At 36.3% G+C, this 25,906-nt stretch overlaps 1 protein-coding gene across 1 annotated transcript in view; it reads right to left on the reverse strand.

Moving 5' to 3' along the window:
• MYCBP2 (MYC binding protein 2) overlaps nt 1-25,906 on the reverse strand; it is a 280,386-nt gene that overhangs the window by 29,109 nt on the left and 225,371 nt on the right. The window contains exons 56-68 of the mRNA XM_039252458.1: nt 20,335-21,978; nt 18,771-18,940; nt 17,811-18,055; nt 15,781-15,948; nt 10,103-10,260; nt 8,770-8,969; nt 7,523-7,672; nt 6,386-6,546; nt 4,963-5,119; nt 4,559-4,783; nt 2,043-2,108; nt 443-682; nt 36-134 (exon numbers count right to left, since the gene is read on the reverse strand). Of these exons, the coding sequence (XP_039108389.1) occupies nt 36-134; nt 443-682; nt 2,043-2,108; nt 4,559-4,783; nt 4,963-5,119; nt 6,386-6,546; nt 7,523-7,672; nt 8,770-8,969; nt 10,103-10,260; nt 15,781-15,948; nt 17,811-18,055; nt 18,771-18,940; nt 20,335-21,978 (3,683 nt within the window). The remainder of the gene's footprint in view (nt 1-35; nt 135-442; nt 683-2,042; nt 2,109-4,558; nt 4,784-4,962; nt 5,120-6,385; nt 6,547-7,522; nt 7,673-8,769; nt 8,970-10,102; nt 10,261-15,780; nt 15,949-17,810; nt 18,056-18,770; nt 18,941-20,334; nt 21,979-25,906) is intronic.

Raw genomic sequence — 25,906 nt, forward strand, 5'->3', positions numbered from 1 at the left:
AAAAAGGGAAGTATTTTTAGAATACAAATAAATACATTGTATACTTTTTCCTCTCCTTCAGGTGATGACAATAGTGCTTTTTCCTCTTGCTCTGGTGTAGGTTCAGCATCTCCAGAGATGAGCTTTCCAAAAACCTGATAAAGACAAGAATGTGAGAATGAATCAATGGCAGTAATTACTAATGTGAAAGCTAAAGGTTGCATGAGCTAATTCTGTAGGTTTTATAATATTACCGTTCTTGCTACAGGCTACTACTTTTAAGAATTAATGAATGCAAAGTGAAACACAGGGGTTTAGGGCTAGGAGAAGAGAAAAATGGGTCACATGTTTGCCAGCCATCTCTAACAAGCTTTACAAAGTATTCTGTTGCCCTTTGGTATTAGTACGCCTAAGATATGATTTCAGTGTATCATATGCTTGAATCCGGAGTAAGGACACTCACTTGAGACGTAATAAGTCTGAACACTCGCAGAGTCTCAGCTTCACAGTTTCTTTGCTGGGCCACACTGGCTGAAATCTGGCCAGCAATTTTTGTGCTTTCACCATCCTTCCAGCCCAGGACTTTTACTTGTCGAACTCTCAGTGTGTTTTCTGGCCCCTTTAATTCAATCTTGATGATGTGATTATCCCCTCCTGGAAGTTCACTTGTTACCCAACCAATGTGCCTGGAATCCAGATCAACCTAGCAAATGGAAAAGGGATAGAAACTTGATACAGTCCTATCACTCTCTGATCAAGGTCCTAGACTTAGCGCTAATAACTGCAAGCTCAAATAACAAAGACTTGTACAGAGACTAAGATCTACTGCATTATTTCGCACTGACTATCTTACTTAAACCTTGTGAGAATAAGTAATACTACAGTAGCTATTATACAGATGAAATGAGGTTAACCCAGGTTGAAGGATTCTCAGTAAGAGATAGAGTTGAGAATTAAAATATAGGTCTGACTATTTTCCATGCACAAGTTATATTAAGTAAAATCATTAAAACAATTTATGTGACTGTCCTTCCCCTAATCTGACTGTGAGGAGAAATACAGATAAGCATGAAATCCTATTTTGTGCATCTTCACATTAAACAACTATTTAAAGATAAGCATTTTTTTAAAGACAGATAAGCATTTTTGATATGGAGTTACTTAATATGCTCTACTTTTGAAGACAAATTATATGATATGTAACTGCATATTTGTGATTCCTTATTTCACTGAGAATGTAACTTTTCAAGGATTAAATTTCAAGGCACTATGAAATGGTTTTTTGACACTAATCATTTGATAAAATGAAAACTGTTCTCATGGCATTCAATGTCTAAGAGAAACAACGTGGGACTTCTACATTATATATACAGACATATAAATTTATATTATTTTAAATAATGCCAACTTCCTAGAAAAATCATTAAGCATAAATACTGTCTCACTGAACAGATTGCCCCAAATTCTTTAGACTTTTAAACAAAATTTATTATTTGTTTAATCCAAAATTTCAATTTATTCTTTCAATGTGATTTGAAAAGCAAAACAAATAGTTAACATTTATGGGATAAGAGCTTTGATAAAGTTTCACTAACACAGGGGAGCTTATACAGAATGCCCACATACAACCTAACTCGTTTCTAGAGTTCATTGGTAAATTGACTTGCAGCATGGATTTAGTCACACTGTTGTAAGTGACAGATTTTCAGACTAGAGGACAAAATCTACATTTTAACCTGAAGTGTAAGTGCTAATTGTGAATGGGATTTATGATGCATTTTAAGGTGCCCTGCCTGAATCTTTCTTTGTAAGGGAGCAGGAGGCAGAGTGGAGGACTGTAGGTATAGTATAACTGATAGTGACAGGAGAGCATTTAGGGCACTCCTGGATATTAGCACAGGGATGGTTGTAAATGTTCCTATATCTGGACTATTGCCAGTTTAGGGTTTTGTAAATAGATGATTTCCTAGAATACTTTGGTAGCATGCCTAAATTAGAATTTAATAGAGGAGGCTGAGAAGAATTTCTCCCTAGGTACCATTTAATGACAAAATTTTGATTACCTGCTTTATTCTGCACAAATCTTCTACTGCTTTGCCAGTTAAGAAGGTCATTGAGGTAACTTTATTCTAAAATAGACAATGCACAATTATTATTCCATACTATTGCTCCTGAATTTACAATGATATCTTACAGCCTACTGATATCACATCAACTCTTCTGCATGTCTGTCATGGATTCTTTCTTTTAAAAAAAAAATTTTTTTTAATGTTTTATTTATTTGTAGGAGAGAGAGAGAGAGACAGAGTGAGCAGGGGAGGGTCAGAGAGAGAGGGAGTCACAGACTGAAACAGGCTCCAGGCTCTGAGCTGGCAGTCAGCACAGAGCCCGACGCGGGGCTCGAACCCACGAACTGCGAGATCATGATGACCTAAGCGAAAGTCGGACGCTTAACTGACTAAGCCACCCAGGCGCCCCTGTCATGGATTCTTTCTAACTGATCTCACTCCACCTGCCCAACCAGCCACATTCTTACAACTCCAGTCTTGTCTTGTTCTCAAAATTCTACCTTCAGTCTCCATGGGGTCTGAAAGAAAAGGCCGGCATTCCCTCTTTCTATCTAAAGTCTGAAGATTTAAATTCTATCTCTATCATGAGGCCTTCCAAAAACTCTACTTGTCATTCTTGTCTCCAGCTTCTGGAGGCAAAAGCAAGGAAGGCAGGTGACTTAACTAACAACTACTCCTGAGAATCACAATGTACCAAGACCACCTTACAGTCTTGGAGAAGGATATAGGAGAATAATGGGCTTTGTCCTCTCGAGATCCCTGCCGCACTAGGGAAGGAGCATTAACAAACAAAATAAATGTCAAACAGAAGTTCAGTATCATTAAGTACCGAAAAGATCATGCTGGTACTAGAGCCAGAGACCTTAAGGTTGAATAAACTTAATGCAAAGCACATCAAGAAATAGATGAACACATTAATTCTTTGGAGCACTGCATACTTTAAGTACTCTAGGTCGATGCAGTTCAAACAACTGCCACGTATAAGGCACTGGTGGTGGGCAGGCTGGGGATATACAGGTATGGAAGCCTCAAGGATGCACAGAACTCAAAAGGAAAGCAGATGTCAGCTTATCTACTGGGGCTTTTCAAAAACGAATACTGCTGTGATTATCTCCCTGAAAGATGTCAAACTGATTGGAAGCATTGTTCTGAGGGAGAGTGTGTTCTGGCTTAAAATATACCATGAGTCAAAGTTAATTTTGTACTGAACAGTAAGTTCTAGCTAGAAAAATGGTTTGATTTGTTACACTTGACTTTCTAGTAAGATAAAGTAGTTGTACCAGTCGAAACTCTTGGCTCTGAAGAGGAGGAGATATGCTTACAACCTTTTCGCTAAGCCCTTGTTCTTACTCCCCACCAGGGAAGCACCGCAGCTGCACACATGGACAGGAGCTGGGGGTGGCTATGGATGCTGAGGGGTGCTCTGACTGCGGATGGGGCTTCTCGGGTTGGCCTTCTATCGAGGTTACCCAAGCCCCAACCCCACCACTCTCGCTCTTCCTGGGAAAGGAAATGCACAAATGGGATGGGAGCAGCTTGGCAATGGTCAGAGGGGATTCATTAATATCATTATCTGCTAGCAAGCCACACACATTCTTTTTTTTTTTTAATTTTTATAAATTTTTACTTAAAGAATTTCTTTAACGTTTATTTTTTAGAGAAAGAGAGAGACAGAGCATGAGCAGGGGAGGGGCAGAGAGAGAGGGAGATACAGAATTTGAAGCAGGCTCCGAATCAAGCCACATCCATTCTGAGGGAAAAAATTCTAAGGAGTGACCTTCTCCAGGAATGGGGAGAGAAGCATGCAAATTTGGCAGTTGGTGTCTTCTTCTTGGTTCTTAACACTGAAGTAAGTAGAATGCTTTTTCCATTGTTTGGTGCCTTTTGTAAAGGAGTACTTAATTCTATTGAAACAGGTGAACAGGCTAGTGCTAGGGAGAATATAAATTATGATAATTTAGGTTAGTCTAGAAACTCCACCAGCATCACCAAGACAGCTAAGGGTGAGGCTTAGAAAGCTCATTACATGAGCTAATTACATGATAAGCCAAAAGTGTATTCAGTGGCATCAGAGTAATAGAAATCAGAACCTAGAGAAATGAAAGGGTAATTTTTATAGAAGAGTTACTGACAGAGGATTTCTCTGCTGGTCTTTTGAGATATTGGGAGAATGTGATAGGCAGAGTTTAAGGGAAGGACTTCCAGGCCAAGAGAATAGCTTAAACAAGCGCATGGGGTTAGGCAATTTCACAGCAGACATTTATTCCGGTTAGCTGTAGCCAGGATGTATTTGTAATCACACCTCATTTTAGAACTGGTATACCATAGTGCCCCCCCCAGTCCTATTAATCTGTTTTTAGAAGTAAGATTTACTTGGGAAATATAAAAATGCTGTTTGGTTGGTGAAATTCCACAAGAAAATTTTTTTTTGCTAAACTTAGAAAGATAGGGCATGGTCACTGAAGGTCTGAAAAGAACTAATGATCCACAAATTAAGTTTCCTTTCTTACCCCTAGATCGCGGGAATTGTCCACATGGACAGATACATAACGGGCATTGATTCCTTTTACACAGTTGATGGTGATGTTCTTAGTTTTGTTTTTATCCTCATCTCCTGACTCCCAAAAGGTTTCCGTAGAACCATCTGTCAAACTGCCAATCATGGCAGGTCGGCTTGAAGTTTTTATGTCAACAATGCTGGTTAAGTCCTTTAAGCACATTACTATGCACAATTCCTACCAGAAACAAACATACATTATTACAACACTGAAATGGGAATCTTTCACAATAATAAAACAAAAGAGGTGAGGTAAGAAATGAATGAATCAAATTGTTTATGAGTGACTTTCAGTTTCCCCTTCTATACATTGTTGAATATTAACAGGATAATAGAAGCTAACTTTCAATGACTGACCTGACTCATCGCTTCAAAGCCAGACTGGATACTGATGCTAAAACTTTCTTCACTGTCTCCATCATCTGATTTTGAGAGAATATTGTTAATGTGATGAAAGACATTACTCTGATGGAGGAACTGGTGATCAGATTGCTTGAATTTCAGACTCCAGCACCTAAAAATATATAAGCAATGTATTAAACAATTCCTAAGGGATTCCTGGGAAAGCACTCTGTAGTTAAGATTTTTAAAAATCTTAAAACAAAAATTTTTAAAAATATTTTATTTATTTCTGAAAGAGAGAGAGAGAGACAGAGAGACAGCATGAGCAGGAGAGGGTCAGAGAGAGAAGGAGACACAGAATCTGAAACAGGCTCCTGGCTCTGAGCTAGCTGTCAGCACAGAGCCCGACACGGGGCTCGAACCTACGAACCGTGAGATCATGACCTGAGCCAAAGTTGGACGCTTAACCAACTGAGCCACCCAGGCGCCTCATGATTTTAAAAAATCTTAATGTTCTAGGTAAAAACCAGAAATGAAAAAAATCAGGGAATAGTATCACTGCCTTTTTGTGAGAAATCAAGGTAATTTCTTTGGAACACGGTAAGATCTAAGGAAAGTTCACTCACTGTACGTATAGAAAAGTTGTATACATGAAGATCAAGGCTGCAGAAGCTAAAAAGGTAATAAATCAATCTTATAGACACCAAAACAGTCTCTCAAATTTATTAGTCTTACAATTCTATACTAATTAAGCAGAGTACATATACTCTGATATATAACACATCCTGTACTTCAAAAATCTTGTGAGGAGGAAACACAATCTCTCCTCCACCTGTCTTTAGGGATGTGGGTAGCCAAAATTCACTCCAACAACCTACAGTTTATAAAAACCAGAGGAGCACTTATTTATATGTGTGGCCCAGTGTGAAGATCTGATGACAAGTTTCACTATGTAGAAGTAATGTTAAGATCTCAGCAGGCTCAGACTTAAAAGTAGGCGATGTTCCTCAAGGTAGTTTTAGGCACCATTGCATGTAACAAAGGTTTCATTTTTCTTAAAATTCTCTTCAGTTCAAAACCCTATTCTGATTTCTGTTTCTGAGATTTCTTTCTCCCCCTCCCTTTTGTAACATTTAAGATTTCTACTCTTGGGTAGCACTGAGACAAGCTACTTGGGGTAGAAGAGGGGAAAAAGTAAGGAAAACTGTTACAGACTGGGATAATTCAGAGCACTAAGAAGTGTATTATCCTCATTTTACAGAGGGGCAAACAGGTGTGAGCCAAGGAGGAAATTCTACAGTAAGACAGTAATGAGGGAAGCACTACTCACCTAATGTAGAGATTCTTCAAACCCTAGAATTTACAAAGGTCTTTTGGGCATTTCGAGCTTTGAATACTATGTAAAATCTCTTCCTAGAATACTGAGATATAAAATTACCTTAGGGCCATTTGCTGTAATGAACTGCCACTGGGCAGAGACATCATAAGATCAGAGATAGTTTGAAGTAAGCGGTGAAATGTATGTGGTAAAGGGTGAGCGGCTTCCCCTGCAATCACTATATCTGAGAGGGGATGTTCGCATACTCTCGTGTCTTTCTCCTAAGACAGAAATTGAAAGCAAGTTGATTAGTCTGTATGCTGGAAGGAGCTTTTCCCCACAAAAAATATTATGTATACTTAAAAGTGTTATGTATACTTTAAAGACAGTCATGTACCAGAAATGTAAACAATAAAACCAAAACCAAAGCATCCCCAAAACACACATTCACATTAATTATTTTTGTATTATCTTTTAGGGAAAAAGTGATGCAGTCACTCATAAATAAAATCACCAAATGAATCCTGTAACTGTATCAATTCTAGTGTGCTCACAAATCTCCTAGTGTGGTGACTCTATACGTGTAGGCAGGAACTGAGCCTCACCCAAACTGCTGACCCATAGGGTTGTCAGCCAACAGGAAACTGTTTTCATTCACTGAGTTTTAGGGTGGTTTGTTATGCAGGAATATTTAGTTGTTAAAGGTGTGACACAATCTCACACTGTAATTGTGGATGTTTTTTTCTCCTTTTCCTTGCAGTTCTGTCAATTTTTACTTAATATTTTTAAGGGTATATTATATTCTAAACATAAATATATGTTTAGAAAACTGTTTTTGTAGAAACCTTTTTCATCCCTATTAATAATTTCATCTTAAAGCTTTTTTGTTTCTGATGTTAAAAGAGCTTTACCAACTTTCATGTCCCTACAGAGTATGATTTTCACTCTCTGCCAACTTACAGCAACGTTGTGAAGTAGGCAGATATTCTACATAATAATGTTGCCCTGTTTATCTGTCTTATACAGCACTATAACAGTATGTATCTTTCAGTTCATTGCTTCATGACAATAGTATTTAGTGAGAAATCAGTCACTAAGTACAGTGACGATGTTGCTCAAAAGCACTGAAATTTTATTCTTGCCTTTAGCTTATATAATCTGTGCATGAACTCATGCATATTATTATATGATCTGAAGGTGGTCCTACTCTTATATAAAAATATGGACAAATGAAAAAAAACCCAAAAGTTCACTTACTTGTTCTGCATTTTCTTTGTTTGTTTTATTTTCCTCATCCTCTTCTTCCTCTGGTTCCACTGGAGCAGGAGTCAATGATGCCACAAAATGCCATAGAATATCATGCAGAGAAGTCGTCTGGATGACGTTACACAGAAGCCAGTTGAAAGCCTGAATAAATGATGGTTAAATAAGTCAAAGATAAAAAGAAAACATGCAAGTAAAAACTGCAGGACTCTCCTTACTCAGAAACAAAGTACCTCCACTAAGTGTTTCAAGGAAAGATACTAAAAACATCTGACCTTCATTTCACTGAAAACACACTGGACTTGAAATAGTCAATAAGTTTGGTCTTAATTAAAAACATAATAGGGAAGGGGCGCCTGGGTGGCTTAGTCGGTTAAGCGTCCGACTTTCGACTTTCGCTTAGGTCATGATCTCACGGTTCGTGGGTTCGAGCCCCGCGTCGGGCTCTGTGCTGACTGCCAGCTCGGAGCCTGGAGCCTGTTTCAGTCTGTGACTCCCTCTTTCTCTGACCCTCCCCTGCTCACGCTGTCTCTCTCTCTCTCTCCTACAAATAAATAAAACATTTAAAAAAAAAAAACATAATAGGGAAAACAATATCTATAAAATGTAATACAGAAAAATTTTTTCTAACCTCTTTTTATTTCAAACTTTCATATTCATATTAATTTGATGAAGCACATTTTCCCCCAGCTTGTACTTAGGATAAACAGCTGGTTTCTCAAGCTCTACACAAGCTATTATTAACTTAAATATATTTATATTATTCCTATCAATCAAGTGGCAGATTCTTTGTTATAATGCTCATGACAAAGAAGAAAGATTTACTATATCTAAAAATACGACATCTAGTGATCCTATAATTTCCAGAGAAACAGACTCAGGAAAATTATTGTTAAATTTATAACTCAAAAGCCCTACTTTTCGTCCCTTTTTCATGATTCTTCTAACTGAAATGACATCCTCATTACAAAAAGTTTTTTTAAAAAGACACTAATGGGTTTCAAGTAATAAGGCAGTACAAAAACAAATTTCTTGAGAGTGCTTAATTCTGGATCTCTAAATTCATTTATATTCATAAACTTAAGAGTTTAATTTTGATGTGAACATTTGATATTTTTGATTGACTAATGTCTCTTAATTTTTGGAAATTTCTGTTGGATAGAAAAGTAACATCACTAAATAGAATCCTCAAATGATTTGTTATGATCAAGGAATCAATAACCCCATTAATGTATTCATACCTCCATAGCAAAAACACGGCAAGCAGATTTCCTTAGGGCCTGTTTCATTGCTATTTCAAGACCTTCTAGATCATGATGTTGTATAACAAAAGCCAAAACTGGCCACTGGAAATTTCGTTCTCCTTTGGAAAGAGAGCTGTGGGCTGAGATTAGCCGGGAAAGCTCAGGAGATGGATGTCTCAAGAGGGAAGAACCAACTTCTATTTATTGGAAAAAAAGAAAAATTAACTTCCATAGGCAATACATGCAATTAACATATTTACAGTAATATTCAAGATAATAGTATCTAGCTAATTCATTATAGAATCTTTGAAGCTGCATATGACAGAAATCATAACCTCAAATTTTACTGAGGCTGAAAAAGATTAAATATCTTACTTTCCTAAAATCATACAGCTATTAAATTGTGGAGCTAAATTTTAAGTCAAGGGCTGAATCTAAAGTCCATGCTTTCTAAAATGCTCTAAAAGCTAAGTGATGTATTTTCCCCCTAAACGGAATATATAGAAAATACAGAATCATCTGTCTATAAGTATTAGACCAGACCTTCATTTTAGTGAAATGGGCTACCTGACAGATCATCACCATGTTATCCTTTTCTCTTGGGTTTCCTTTTTCTTGACACAGAATCAAGCAGCCCTAATTTGGGGCTGTTGATACCAACTAGTCCAGATTACCTAACTTTTTTACTATTAAGAGCTACTTATATCCCCAAATTATCTATTCAGAGAGGAACTAGCTGCAAGGGTTATATGTAAGCTTCTATTAGGAGTGAGAATATAAGTGTGAAAGTGTAAGTCACTGGAACTACTAGTTCACTGAAGCTTAGTAGAAGACCTCATGGTAGCAACATTTGGCTTATACACCTAACAAGTAAGATTTTAAAGGTCAATTTATTCTTGAATAATCACTGGATGCTCTCTAGGTGTGTTTTCCAAATGAAATGCAAAACTTAGAGAGGCACATTTATAGCTGTGTCACAGTAAAGAAATGTCAATCACAATTTAAAATTAATCCATTTCTGGGGCGCCTGGGTGGCTCACTCAGTTAAATCTGATCTTGACTCTTGATCTTGGCTCAGGTCATGATCTCACTGTTTGGTGTGTGAGTTTGAGCACTGCATCAGGCTCTGCACTGGCAGCATGGAGCCTGCTTGGGATTCTGTCTCTCCTTCTCTGTTCCCTTTCTCACGCACTCGCATGTGCTCTCTCTCCAAATACATAAATAAACTTAAAAAAATTAATCCATTTCCTTTCAAAAACTAGATGTTAAAAAATATCTATAAATAAAATCATGTGGACCACTCAATCTTCCTTTTTATCTTTATACTTACCAGTGTCTCCACTGTTAACTCTTCTTCTAGGAATGGCTTTAACTCGTGCAGGTAAAATGGAGTGTTGTTTATCATATTCAGAAGCAACAACTGAGTATGATCTTTGGAAGACGGTTCTCTTTGCAAGATCAGTATCGGTTATGGGACTAGTTTCCAAACTGCAGACAGAACATGATAACACATGAAAACAGGAGAAAAAGTGAAACTATATTCAATTTATGACAGTGTAGTCAAATATATGAACCTGTATCTCATGTGGAAATATCATGTTGGAAAAACACAAATTCAAAGCCAACTTGAAAATTTCTCTTGAGAGCAAAAATAAACTGTTGGGACCTCATCAAGATTAAAAGCTTCTGCACAGCCAAGGAAACAACCCAGAAAATTAATAGGCAACCAACGGAATGGGAAAAGATAGTTGCAAATGGCATATCAGATAAAGGGTTAATATCCAGAATCTATAAGGAACTCACCAAACTACACGCCTGAAAAACAAACAACCCAGTGAAGAAATGGGCAGAAGACATGAACAGACACTTCTCCAAAGAGGACATCCAGATGGCCAACAGACACATGAAACGATGCTCAGCATCCCTCCTCATCAGGGAAATACAAATCAAAACCACACTGAGATACCACCTCACGCCAGTCAGAGTGGCTAAAATGAGCAAATCAGAGAACTCTAGATGCTGGCGAGGATGTGGAGAAACGGGCACCCTCCTACACTGTTGGTGGGAATGTAAACTGGTACAGCCCCTCTGGAAAACAGTGTGGAGGTTCCTCAGGAAACTAACAGTAGAACTCCCCTAGGACCCAGCAATAGCACTGCTAGGAATTTACCCAAGGGATACAGAAATGCTGAGGCATAGGAGCACATGGACCCCAATGTTCATAGCAGCACTCTCCACAATAGCTAAAACATGGAAAGAGCCTAAGTGTCCATCAACAGATGAATGGATCAAGAAGATGTGGTTTATCTATACCATGGTATACTACATGGCAATGAGAAACAATGAAATCTGGCCATGTGTAGCAACATGGATGGACCTTGAGGGTGTTATGCTGAGCGAAATAAGTCAGGCAGAGAAGGACAAATATCCTATGTTTGCACGTATAGGAGGATTAGGAGGAACTTGACGGAGGAACAAGGGGGAGAAGAAGGGCGGAAATGCTGACAAAAACTGAGGACTGATGGATGTGGGGGGGAGGGGGGGATGGGCATGGAGGAGGACACTTGTGGGGATAAGCACTGAGTGTTATGTGGAAACTAATTTGACAATAAACTATTTGTAAAAAAAAAAAAATAAAGAAAGAAAATTTCTCTTGAAATCACAATTTGATCTTTCCAAAAGTATTAACATTTTGATTGATTTCAGAACTGCATCTTAAAAGTTTTGGTTTTCTTAAATCTACTTTGCATTTTTACATGAAAAAGAAAAGACATTAAATGCTCTAAATCAGAATCAAAAGCACTGTGGTAGAAGTTATCTGTCATGATATTCAGGAAAACCAGGGAGATATAGTTGTAAGAGCACTGAATGGAAAGAAAATGGATCTGTACATACAGAAACCTAATAAAATGGAAAGTGAAAGAGTTCAATGTTCTCTCTGTACTTGAGTGCTCTATTAGGTTTTTCATTCTTGGGAAGTGGTGCCCAAAGCCTTTTCTACAACATGGCATACTAAGTGCAACGAGAGGTAACAAACTGACTTTTGGCATAGAGCTATATTATACTGACGTTCTATAAGAATTCAAGGATTTTCACTCAGATTTAAGTAAACTAACAATTTTTCTATTTACAGCAGCATTAAAACATTTTTGAAGAGTTATTAATATGGTTAAATAGTTTCCTTTACTGGGGCATTTCATAAAAAAAGAGAAGTACTTTCCTTTACTTTCTAAGACAATTTACAAGTTATTTTTCTTAATGTATTCCTTCTTCTCTTACTTCTTTCCAAATAGGAACATTTGTGCTTCCTGGGAGTTCTGCATTTCTTTTCTGTCATTCAAGCTAGGTTTGAATGCCTATGTCTGTCAGTAAAGCTTATACATTTTCTAGGAAGCAGCTAACTCCTGGATTGTTTTCTTCACACACCACCTCTCTAAGTGTATGTACATTCTCACTTGAACAGGATATAAATACTGTATATAACCTATGGGGGTAAATATGCCTGGATGTCAGCTTGGGCCACCGGGTCCCAGAATGACCAGAGAAAAGGGATATGTTCATTTCAATTCACTTTCTAAATGGTGTTACTATAAGATTCAAGACATCTGTCATGCTTTCAGAGGAAGTTTATCCCACAAATTGGAAAAAAAAAATTGATATAGAACCTAAAAAAATGACTCGTTCTTATAAAAATGATCATGTTTGTAAAAAAAAAAAAAATTCAAGCAACACAAGAAAACCAAAAGGAAGCAAAGATGATCACTAACAACCATGGCTACTTTGCATCAGATAATCCTCACTGTGGAGGGCTGTCTTGTGTACTCTAGGATGTTTACAACATTCATGACTTCTACACACTAGGATGCCTGTTGAACAAGATGACTTATGACAAGCAAAGATGTTCAGATGTCACCTGGGAGGCAACACCACCCCCTTACCCCTCACTGAGAACTACTGATTTCATGGAGTCATTATTCATTATTTTTAGTACCAGCTTGACTTTGTCAAGACTTTCTTAAAGAATAGCTCAAAAATGCCGTATTCCTCAATTACTATATGCTTAAAATGTCTCAACCTGGCTGAATATAAACACTTGAATCACAGTTTCTTCTGTTTAAGAGTTTATGAAAATTATCCTTATGTGTATATAGTCTTTTTTTTTATTTATTTAAAAAAATTTTTAAATGTTTTTTATTTATTTCTGAGAGAGAGAGACAGAGACAGCATGAGCAAGGGAGGGTCAGAGAGAGAGAGGGAGATACAGAATCTGAAACAGGCTCCAGGCTCTTAGCTAGCTGTCAGCACAGAGCCTAACACAGGGCTCAAACCCATGAACCATGACCTGAGCTGAAGTCAGCCCCTTAACCAAGTGAGCCACCCAGGCGCCCCAGTATATAGTCTTTTAAACATGCTTTTTATAACATGCATTTGACTCCTTTGATTAATCCACAATTTAGTTCTAAGATTCCCAAAATCTTTTATATTTCAGTTTGTCTGATTGATTGGGTAAAACTTCTAAGGTAGTATTGTCTTTCTTTTGAAGAAACAGACATTATTTCACTTTTTTTCATTCAAAGTTGTTATACAGAAGTCTGAATTCAGTCTAATTTTTCCTTTTGCAAGATGACTTTTTTTCATTTTTAAGTTTATTTATTTGAGAGAGACAGAGAGTGCATGAGCAAGGAGGAACAGAGGGAGAGGGAGAGGGAGAGGGAGAATACCAAGCAGGTGCTGTCAATGCAGAGCCCAACGTGGTTTGAACCCACAAATGGTGAGATCATGACCAGCTGTAATTAAGAGTCAGACGCTTAACTGACTGAGCCACCCAGGTACCCCGCCATTCGAAGTTGTTATACAGGAGTCCAAATTCAGTCTAACTTTCTCTTTTACAAGATGACTTCTTTTTCTGTGCTCAGTTACTTGAAAACTTCTTATGGCTCTTTTCTTGGAATTTCAATAACTTAAGCTATTTTTTTGTTTTTGGATCTAAGCTATTTCTTATAGTTACCTGCTATAAAAATTTCCTTTTAGTCGAGAATTCAATACTTTATGATTTTGGGAATTTTTTTCTTACATTATAGCTTTAGATACATTTTCAATTTTATTGGTTGTTTTTCTACTTTAAAGATACCAGTTGGATTGGCCTATTTCCATACCTGTTATCTTCATTCTAACTGCTAGAATATCTTTGTACTTTTACTCTTCACTCACTGTAATTATCTCAAACTTCTCCTTTATGTTCATCATTCAATTTACTATTCTAAACTTTTTAAATTTAGTCTTATAATGGTGTTGATTTAGTCTTCAGTCTGTCCTCTTAGCTCTGTGATATCTCCTTTTTATTCATTCTGCTTTTTATCTCATTCTCCTATTGTTTCATTAAATTTATATCATTATCACATTTTTCAGGACTACAGAGTACTTGCAGAAATGTTGTTTCCTTGAAAGGGTTTCCTTTCAGATTGGGTTCTTTATCTGACTTTCATTACATGCCATCTATTTTCCTTTTGGTAATATTTTAAAGTGGGCAGATCTGTCTAGGTCTTTTGTTTGTTCTGACAAAATATCAATGGATTTCCCTAGACTTCCTTTTCCACACTATTTGATACCTGTTTTGTTTTTTTTTTCTCTCCCAGAGATAACTTGAAGTTTTATCAAATCTTCTCTACCAAGAACCATTCAGCTGAGTTGTGTGTATCCCATTTCTGTGCAGCACTCCCTGGCACCTTGGATTGTTGCTTTACTTCATCATGGAGCTCTGGGAAATAGGATTCCCTAGATTTCTACTTTCTTCTGTGACCCTAATAATGATATTAGGGGCTTCTCTGCTAGAGGAATTTATCTTGACTATGATATTCTATGATACATAAAATATTCTCTGATAGTCTAAGATACATGGAACCTTCATTTCATTGTCTTTACCTACAAGTTTACGCCACTTGATTTTGATCCTAAAGGGTAATAATAACCCAATGAATCACATTTATTATACTAGTCTCAAATGGTTTCTAACTCTTTAAAAAAATTGATCTCCTTTAGAGATACTTCATTACCTTTAAAGATAAAAAAGGTTATAGTGTACTCTTTGGGGGAAATTTCAAAAGCAGTTCAAAAAAACTCTGATGAATAATCCACACAGTAGATTATCCAATAGATTGGATATAGAAGTTCTATCGTGTGTATTAAAATATCTACTATATTAGTTTATAATCATAACCATATAGAATTAACACAGTTGCATATAAAGAAAATGTCTTCCTTTCCAATAAAAATGTGTTTGCAGTTTCTCATGACTGATATCTTGATGCTATCTGAAACTTAACCTTTGTCAGTTAGCCAACAAGCCACACTGATTTTTCCTATAAAACATTTCTTTTATCCATCATCTTTCCTCATAATCATTGCCAACATAATCCAACTTCACAGTTAGTGGAAATCTTTGACTAAATTTATGAACTTCTTAACTGGCACTATGAGACTGTCTTTGCATTTTTATCATGCGGTTCCCTCCTCCAAAAAGTTGCGGTGGTACCCGAATTCCCTCTGCATTCTATTTAGATGCTTCCAGTCAGTTTTCATGAGGGTCTTTACACTGTTGTTACCATAGCTAAGTGAGGGGGAGAATACTGTATGCATTAATCCAGTAAGTTCAAGATTTATTTTTGGTGCTACATCTCGCATGAAACCTTCTAAAAGCACTGCCTCAAAGTGACCTTTCTCTAGTCCGATTTACCACAGCTTTAAATGATATAATATCATATAATGGAACCTTTTACTTCATTTAGTTGATCTTTTCTTTCCACCTAGTCTGCCTCTGCTGTCAAGGACTATGCCTCATTCATGTATATATGCTTTTTCTTACTGCTCTAATAGTTAGTAGAGCTGACTTAATGTCTTTCTTGAGATGGACAGATATACAAAAGAACTTCTAAAGCGTTGTTTTCTAGTTCAGTCTTTCTCCCATCACCAAACACTGGCTATTCAACAGAGAGGAGAGAAGTGAAATACCTTGGTGGCATAGATTTCATATTGCTCTCTGGCTCTTCAAATACATTAGGACTTGCATCAGGGGTTACGGATATATATGGGGCAGGTACAGATGTTGAACGAAGATATCTCATTTCATCCTGGAATAGGTTGTCATCTTGATAGCCCACAAAGTTTTCGTGATGATGCCTGCATTAAATCAAACCCAATAACTTCAAGTATGATGGCACCATAGATATTTTTCGTTTTTAATCTCTTTCATAAAGGAAAAGTAGCACATGTAATTCTATAAGGGTAAAGTATTAAAATATCATAGATATAAGTAGGAGAAATAAAAGTCAGACAATTTCATACATAAATATTCCAGGTGCCACAAACAGATCAAATCCAAAATTGAACTCATTTTCTTTCCTGTTGAGAACTTTCCATCTTCTAGTGTTTTGATGAATGATCTCACCAACTATTCACGCGCCTAGGCCAAACTACCTTGGTGCTGTGGTAGGCCTAGTGCTCAACTGTGACCAGTCACTCATGCCTATGAATACTAGGGTTCCTCTCTGCTGACTCCATCATCGTTGCCTTTGCTTCAGGCTCATGTTTCCTGCACGGACTACTGAAATACAGTCAGTCACTTTTTTGGTAAGAACATAAGTAAGAGTCAAATTTGAGAAAGATTAGACCCAAGAAACATTTCACTGATGGGTGGGTTGGGTTGTGGGTGTTCAAAATCCATAAATATGGTACAATGGCATTTTTTTTTTTTTACATGTTTTACAATTTGATTCTTTCTTTTTCAAACTGGAACAGAGAGTTGTTAACCTAGTCTACTAAGTGGTCTCAGTGAAGCTCAAGTCTCAAATTCTCATTTTGTTTCCCATTCATTTTATTAAAATAGGAAGTAAAAGATTAAAAAAAATAGTATAATTCTGCTATAGAGAGGACAATATTGCCAAAATGGAACTGTTCGTTGGCAAACCATTCCTGCAGGCAATCTGTAGAAATCTTTATTCATCAGTTATTGAAAAAAAACCCTGAATCTGGCATATGAAAGGCTGTTTACAATGCCAGTATATAATGGATGGAAGTATAGGCCGCACAAACTCAAGTCCAGTCTAGGAAAATGGTATACAATAGGCTTCTCTCCACCTTCAGTTATGCCTTTCATGAAGTTTCCATGTTTGAAGCAGTGATATTCTAACTGCAAATGAGTTCATATATTTCCCTGTTTAATATTCCCTGCCTGTTTTTCTTGTCTATGGGATAAAATCCAACCTTAGTAAGGGCTACAGAGCCCCATATTACCTGGTCTTAAGTAACTACTTCTACGGCATTTCATTAACCAGCCTCTGATCCCTTAAACGTGTAATGCTATTTCATGTGTGTCTTCACACATGTGCTTTACTCTGTGAGGAGTCACTGTCCTCCATCACCTACTTGATGGATTTCTATTTATCTCTTAAGACTGCTACAGTGTCAGATCCTTTGGGAGACCCTTCCAGATCTCCTTGGGAAGATTCAGGTATTCTCCATCTTTTATACTCTAACAGCATCCTCTGCATACATTTATTATAGTGCTCCTCACAAAACATTTTAAATGCTTCCTTTATACATAGGTCTGTCTTTCCCCAAGAGTGTGAGCACACGAAAATCAGGGTCTTCAAGGTCTACATCAAAGCTGATACCTGGCTAACTAACATTTAAATGCTAACAGAATAATTTAAAAATGAAAAATTTCAATAGCAAATAGTTTCTTTCCATTTTAACATTCCCAGCTAGTTAACAGACTGAAGTCAGCTCACCAAAAAGTAAAAGACAGCTAAAGTCTTGGTTTCTAAGACATATTTTATATTAACAATACAAATTGATATAGAATATACCTTTTTTTTTAAGTACTTACTACCTTAAAGTGTGTACCCTACCAGTCATATGCTGGTCAAGAGACTCTGAAAATAAATTCCTGGTGGTCTCTTTTTCAGAGCATGATATCAATCAACAATGACTATTAATCCCAATTGATGAAAACAACAATCACCACCACCAAGTTACATTACCTAGCTAATGTCTGCAGGTAGAGACAAGGCATTTTAACAGGAAGATCCTCAGAAATGCCCTCTTTCACGCTGGGAAGCTGAGACTGAAACGGCTTTGCAGGATGGTAACACAGAATGCTGGGCTCCGCGGCACTGCTCAGAGACAGCAGGAACAGCGCATTCGCTTTAATCACTTGGTGAGCTTCCATGGTGGGTAGGGCACGGGGGGTCTTGACTTGCATTGGCTTCCTCCGGGACTGCTTGACCTGGCAAAGAAAAATGTGCTGTGATCTCTTCCTACTTATATTCAAATTTTCAATTTCTTAACCTAAATATTTTGAGTTTCTAATAAAAATCATTAAATCTTTATACAACTATTTTAAAATAATAAGTTATTACCAAAAATGACATTTACTTTAAGCTTTTCCTGAACTGCCTGAAACTTTTATTTCTAACACAAATAATTTCTTTCCTTGGGAAATCAAAAAAACCTAACTAGTAAAATCTAAATGTAATTATTTTATTAAAAAGAGTAAATAGTGTGTGTGCATATGTGTTCTGCAAAATTTTTAGTTGGGTGTGCTTCTAGCTTCCATGAGACCTACAGCATACATAAGGATTAAGAAAAAGAGGCGATAAAGAGTAGAAAAGGAAGAGGAAAAGGGAGAGTTCATAGACATAAAGGTGAAAAGGAAAAGCTATGCATATGTGTAGAGTAGTAGATAATTAGTAATAAAGAATTACCTGGAAAGCAATTATGAATATGGCATATGTGCCACAGGTTATCCCAAGATGATAATTTATTTTTGAAATTAAAAATAGCTAACCTAGTACAAATGTTAAATTTTTAAATCATTACAATTTTAAGAGCTGATCTTTAATATCAACTACATAATTACTTGGCATAGTATGATGATTAAAAGGGATTTTTATAAGGTTTTCTTATCATTAAGAGTATTGTCAGAACCGAATAAAAAATACCTTCTCCCTTGCAGCAGCCTGTTTTTCACGGAGGTATTTTTCTCTGCAGCGATCACAGACTAGATACCAAGTGCTCCCTCCTATGCCACCATCACCACAGTTACCAGCCCATCCTCCACAAAAATGCCCAATGCTATTGTAACCTTGTCCACCAGCATACCGGCCACAACCTTGAAACAAGAGCAAAATTAACACTTTAAATTCCTGTAACAATTTGACACTTACACATGAATGACAGATTCACCTTCTCAAAGTAAGCAAAATATTGAAGCAAGTATCTGACTTTTTTTTTTTTTTCAGGCTATTAACTGCATCAGAAAAATAGCATGGTTGGCCAAAAATGATCAATTAAATGATATCTAAAATACTGGAGATACTCTATACCAGTAGATGAAAAGAAATTTAAGATGTGGGTACATTTAGGCTTCCTGACATATGCCAAAAAACTGGACAAAATAGATATAAAATATTCTTTAAGAATGATGTATTTTAAGGAACCTTGTATTTTAAAATACATTTCAGGTGTAATACATAGAAAGAAAAAAAGTTTAACCAAACTCCTAATAGGTGAATTTTGTATTACTCATCAATTGCTATAGAAATCCTTACCTTTATCTAAAATACAATCTTCTGATGTATTTTTTTAGTTTTTATTTTCTTAAAATTTTTTTAGTGTTTTCATTTATTTTAGAGAGAATGAGGATGAGCAGGGGAGGGTGAGAGAGAGAGAGAGACAGACTCCGAAGACAGGCTCCAGGCTCTGAGTTAGCTGTCAGCACAGAGCCTGACGCAGGGCTCAAACCCACGAACCATGAGATCATGACCTGAGCCAAAGTCGGACGCTCAGCTGACTGAGCCACCCAGATGCCCCACCATCAGATATTAAACCATCTGATTTAATAGTTGAGATAATTTCTATAGGAAAATGCTCAAGGAAATCAGTATAATTTAATTTAATTTGCAATTTTTAATAGAAAAATACTAAAATTTAAGAAGATCGAATACTGGGATATTTCCTATGTACAAGGACATGTCATTATTTCTTTTGTGTGAGACACTTTAATAACACCCTTTGGGTAACATATAAAGCATTTATTTAAAAAAATTTTTTTAAATGTTTTTATTTATTTCTGAGAGAGAGAGACAGAGATAGCGTGAGCAGGGGAGGGTCAGAGAGAGAGGGAGAGACAGAATCTGAAACAGGCTCCAGGCTCTGCGCTAGCCCTCACCACAGAGCCTGATGCAGGGCTTGAACCCATGAACTGTGAGAACATGACCTGAGCCGAAGTCGGGTGCTTAATCAACTGAACTGTCCAGGTGCCCAAATATAAAGCATTTAAAAAATAAAGTGTTTCTGAATGTGATACATTAAAATTTAATTGTACTAAATTACCACTGTACTACTAGAATTTCTTTAACTATTTTCCTCAAAACTGATATTGATAATGCACTTTAAAGTTTCTCTGTACTTTAACATAATTTATAAAGCAGTTCAAGTTAGAAGTGACTGAGTTCATTATTTTACGCAGAGTATGCATAATATATATTCAATAATACTGCTTACCTGGGTGAGCCTGTCGCATGTGATAGGTAACTGGGTATGGATGCGATTCTCCACACAGCTCACAGATGGTGTCTTTCTCTGGTCCTCCGACTGCCAGCTGGGCCATCTCACCAAACAAATTACCCCTGGGCCGGACTTCTGTTTTTTCTTTTTTCTTTTTGTCTTTTTTGGCCTTCTTATTCTCTTTTTCACACTCTTTCTTTTTAAGGACTGCACAAGAGCCAGGACTTGGAAAAATCATATTCTGGGATGCTGCTTTGATAGTAGCCAAAGAGATGTCTTCCCAGAAAGCCACCAAATGTTGTAAAGTTAACGGAAGAGGAGATTTGGACTTCATTGGGTGGTGCATAGACATTTCGAAAGTGGCTTCGGTTTTCCCATCCTCACACTTTTCATGCAGAGGTGGTTCTTTAAGCATAGACAACACCTTATTTTTGTTGATACTACCCATTTTAGATATATCTGGTCCATGAGGTGCAATATTAAACATATTCAGTGCAGATGATATTTCCAATGAATGTCTGTTTTTTAATTTGGTTTCCTTTTCTTCTGTAGGCTGTTGACTGTTTAAACTATTTCTTATAGGAGCATGTTCTTTGGAAAGTTCAGGATTAAATTTTAAGAAAGAAGAACATGCCATTGCATCGTGTACTATGCCTTCATGCCACAGGAAAGAGGCAAAGACGGCTCTGGCACACTCGGCCACAGAAGGAGACATGGCTTGCTTGGCTGGCTCTAGAGGTTTGGACCCATCCCCTTTGAAGAGAAAGCTGGATTTTTCCTTTTTGGGCCTGGTGTGCCTGTTAGCACATTTTCGACTTATTTTGGGGGATGCTCTCATTTCCTGTTCATCCTTCAATGGTGCCTTCCCTATGCTGAAATGAACTTTATTTGAACCTTCATCAACACTCTTAAATTCGCTACCTTCATCACAGGTGCTATCTGTTAGACTATTTGTTTTTAAAGTACTTGAAGTGCAGACTTCGACCACCTCACTGTGAAGGTTTTCTTGTACCACATGGGGAGAAGGGGCTCTATTTTCAGATCCTGGGGAATCTTTAGAATCCTTTGGTACTGGTTTTGGTTTTGGTGATGTTGATCGTCCCCTTAATGGTTCTGTGAGGGGCATTTTCTTCTTGCGTAGAGTGTCTGGGTCAAGTGTGTAAGAGTCTGATTTGGAACGTTCCCGAGGAGGATCAAGTTTAGTCTTAACAGGAGCAGTGGTTTTTTGAGGTAGATTTTTATCATGTGGTGAGGAGGAGCGTGGAGAACTAGCACCAGATGGGCTAGCCCTATTGGGTGGGAGAGTCTTTGGCTTAGGAGATGATGACCGAGAACCTGGTCCTGGGGATTCAGCTCTAAAGCCAGAAGACATCCTCCCATCAGATTTTAGTGTCTGCAAGGTATTATGGTTTGGAGACAAGGACCTGCTATGAGAGTCTGACCTCAACTTTGCAGCATCAGATTTCAACATAAGGGATTCACTAGCTGATAAGCCTTCTGTATTCCTTGGCTTCTTCTGATCAGCAGTAATCCGGCTCATACGTCCATCAGGTTTAAGTGATCTGCTGTGTTTGGAGGACAGTTCTGATTTTCCTGATGTAGAGACTGGTCTAGAAGATGTTGAGATAGTTCCTCGGTCACCTGTATGGTCCATTTCATAGTGAAACTTGTTAATAAGATTATAACTTACAATTTAGCCACTAGACACTGAAATAAAAGCATAGCTAAAAAATTTATGCTGTCATGGACAAAAATACTTGAGGAATAAAGGACAAAAGGGAAAATGTTTCTAATAAAATTTCTATTGCATCATTATACAATCATTTCCACTAAAAACTATATTCATGGATGCACAACAGGCTGAATAAATAAAACCTATATTTCAGTATGAATTATCCATGATTTCTGAATCTCAGCCCTAGTACAATAATTCAAATTTAAATTCAGGGACAGACTATAAAGAAAAAAACAACTATTGTTTTAGAATAAGAAATTATGAAAACATATGTATTTTTAAATATAAAGCAGTCAAGCTAAATTTTCAGTAAAGTCCTATCTCACATCCTTATTAGGGTGATGGTATAGGTCTTACTGAATTAGGAAACTGAATTCATATATAGATACATTTATTATTTTCAAGTACACAAATACAATTAGGCTAATAAAGAGCTCCTTAGAAAGCCCTCCAATGATTGGATTAGAACTTATAATACATGAATGCCTGAAACTTATTATTTAATTACATATAGTTCAGGCAGTATATTGTTTATAAATAGATTATATTCTAAAAGTTTATTAGCTCATTAAGCTTAGCTGGTTAGATCAGAACTTACGTTCTCTTGGAAAAAGAGAAATAGGAGGATCCTCAGAATTAGTAGTACAAGTCTGAATCATGGGGCCTTGAAACAAGGAGTCAGGAAAACAGGAAAAAAAAAAACGGATAAAAAAATTTCCCTCTTTCCTAGGCAAAGCACTAGCTATTTCTATAGGACACCATTTGTTTCTGGTATCTTAGCCTTCATTCAATGTGTCTCCTTTCCCATACTTTCCTTTGAGGCATTAGAGCCAGGTTGTCTTTGTCACCAGTAAGTAGTCACCCTAATTTACTTTTCTTCCCTGAAGTAGAAACTTCTACCTTTAATGCACGTAATATCAATTAGTTGTAAGAAGAAGAAAAGCAATCTGATTAAAGTGATTCAAGTGGTATTGAAAACTGAAAATCCATAAACCTTTCTATAAGTATTATTATTTTTTGAAAAAGGGTCCCTAGTAAATTGAGATGGTTCTCTTAACTGGTTATATTGTAGGTATTTCTCTCCCTCTCTCTATCTCTTTTGAGAAAGGGATGCAAGCAAATTTGGATATGCAGGGAAATGTTTTTGGCTGGCCTGTGTGTGTGTGTGTGTGTGTGTGCGTGCGTGTGCATGCACGTGTTTAAGTGCACACATGTGTTTCTAGTATAGGTCAAGGCAGTATTGCCACACACACACAACCTGCCCTCCTGATGGAAGGTCCATAAGGACTGGTATTTTGTCTGTTATTCTTCACTGATACAATGTTAAGAATAGGTCCTGGAATTTAGTATGTACTTGATAAGTACTTTTTTCTTCTGCTATTCCCAAATTTCAGATTCTCTGAAAATCCACTTTTTGCAATTGTGACTCCCAAGACCACAGGGCAAAGGTAACTAGCCACTGTGGTGTGAGGATCAGGTGCTTACAAGTCAAGTAATTCCGTAGTAGTAAGACCATGAAGTGTGGCAAACAGCCTAGCTAGGGTATATAAATGAACTGAATACTTAGTTTAACATGCTAGTGTTCAGAATAATTATTCTCATTCTTTGGATGAATAAAAATAACTATACTAAATATAAGGCTCCTCAGTTTCTACAGTTCCTTATTATTCCATCATGAATTTCATTTGTCATATATAGTATATATTCTTTTTATAAAAGCAGTATAAAGTGACTGGGCTAATTTGAGGGAAAAGTCATGGGAAAAAATCACAATACAGAAAAAAGTTCTAGATGCTGATATGGTCTTAGGATAGCACAGATAAAAAGGTATAACAATCCTGATAAATAAGTGCTCTCAAACTGTGCAAAAGTAGTTTAACAAACTGCTGCTCATCTTATTGATCTAGTAATAGATCTACAGAGTGAGTTTTATAAACAAACATACTGTATTTTACTGTGTTTGGTAGAATTACACACGAGTCTAGTTCTTTCCACTAACTTTTAATATGTGATGTTTGGAGTACTATATATATATATATATGTGTTATTAACCTGACAGCTGGAAGTGCTTTCATCATGACATTTATTTCAGAAGCTGAACCATAAGAAACAGTAAATCTAGACATAAGTAGTAAATCTTTTATATTTGCCAGCCCTCTAAGAGATCAATTCAAGAATTGAAAGAGGCTTGCTTCTGAAATCAATGGCGTGCAATTTCTCATAGAGCAAAATCTCTCTGTGGTTGGCTGAACAATGGAATCTTATGAATAACAAGAACACCACTTGTCATACGTTGGCAAAAACCGTCTGTTATATAGAGAGGGTTAGAGAGTACAGGCACCTGTATTCTCCATCTCTATGCCTCTAGTGGTGGTGAATATTAAGATCTCTAAGTGGTGATATCTGAATACATTTTGGGAGTCCAAGTGCATAAATAATGCAGAATTATTTCTCTATGAACTGTTAATTGCCAAATTATAACTAAATCCTCTTGAAAAAGTTACTTTTTCAAAATATATTTCATATATTGTTTAAATAAAATATCAGCTTTGTTAAGTGCATAAACATTAAATTTAAAACATTTTGGATCACTGGGTTCTATTCCTAAAACCAATACTGTAACTGTACATTAACTAACTTGAATTTAAATAAATACATTTTAAAAAATAAATTAAAAAAACATAAAACATTTTGAAGCATGTTGTATTTCTAAAAATTGTCATTTTGTGGCTGCTTGAAAGATCAATAAATATAAACAAATCTAAAAATCTTTAGAGCACACATAACTTTCACATTCATCACTTAATTTAGTTTAATGACTGTAGTTATCATATGTAAGTTTAAGTGATAATAGGCCAAAACTGTCTAACCTCAATGGAAATCTGTAGAAAAAATATTACAGGACAGGACAGAAATTTAGCATATTCAAACAAATTAGTAAACATGTTAGGTGTTACATATTTACTCATTAATGACCTTTCTAATTTTTTCATGCCCAAATCATAAATCATCAGGTTATATGTTACCATACTATAACTAACGTACCATAATATAATGCTATAGTGTGCTATGCCATAATATATATCAGGTTTGACAACACTATATACTGTAGAGATCAGGTTCCATAATCCTATTTATTATCCTATAAGAATACATAACATCACTATCAACTGTACTAAGGAGAGACATAAAAATATTTTACCCATTTCTAAGAAAAAGGAAAATTACTTGAAAATCTTATGCAATACATTAACCACTGGTGCAAAAAACAACTTGATAAAATTTTCTTAAAACACAGAATATTAAATTTAATTAAATATTACTTTGAGACAAAGATATGAGTAGGAACCTATAGTTTTACAATAAACCAAAAGCATATTTTTAAACTGTCTGAAATTTTATTAATTGTCATAGTAACTAAGAAAATACTATAAGGAAGAGTCCATGCCAGACAGGACAGGTAGGTTTATATCCATGTATCTATATATGTATATACCTGTCCTTATAACTAAGTTAAACTAAAAAACTTCAACTTAATTATCAAAGTGTTTTGCATAAAAAACTTAAACAGGAAAATGATTTTAACATTCCATAACAGTAAAATGGGTTTAAGACTAACCTGTCACATAAGATAACTATGTTCTTGCAGATCACAATGTGCTTTATGCCTTATAGGTATATAACATCGTGTTCTGATAATGACTTTACAACTCCCCAAGTCAGGCATTTCTTTCTATATACCTATTTTATTTTTTAAGATCTTATATGGGTTTGAAATAAAAATAATATTTAGCCTACAGATATAATAAACATGCACAACAATTAGGGTAATTA

Source organism: Hyaena hyaena, unplaced genomic scaffold, assembly GCF_003009895.1.
Source record: "Hyaena hyaena isolate Hyena2069 unplaced genomic scaffold, ASM300989v1 scaffold_413, whole genome shotgun sequence".
NCBI classification, from domain to species: Eukaryota; Metazoa; Chordata; class Mammalia; order Carnivora; family Hyaenidae; genus Hyaena; species Hyaena hyaena.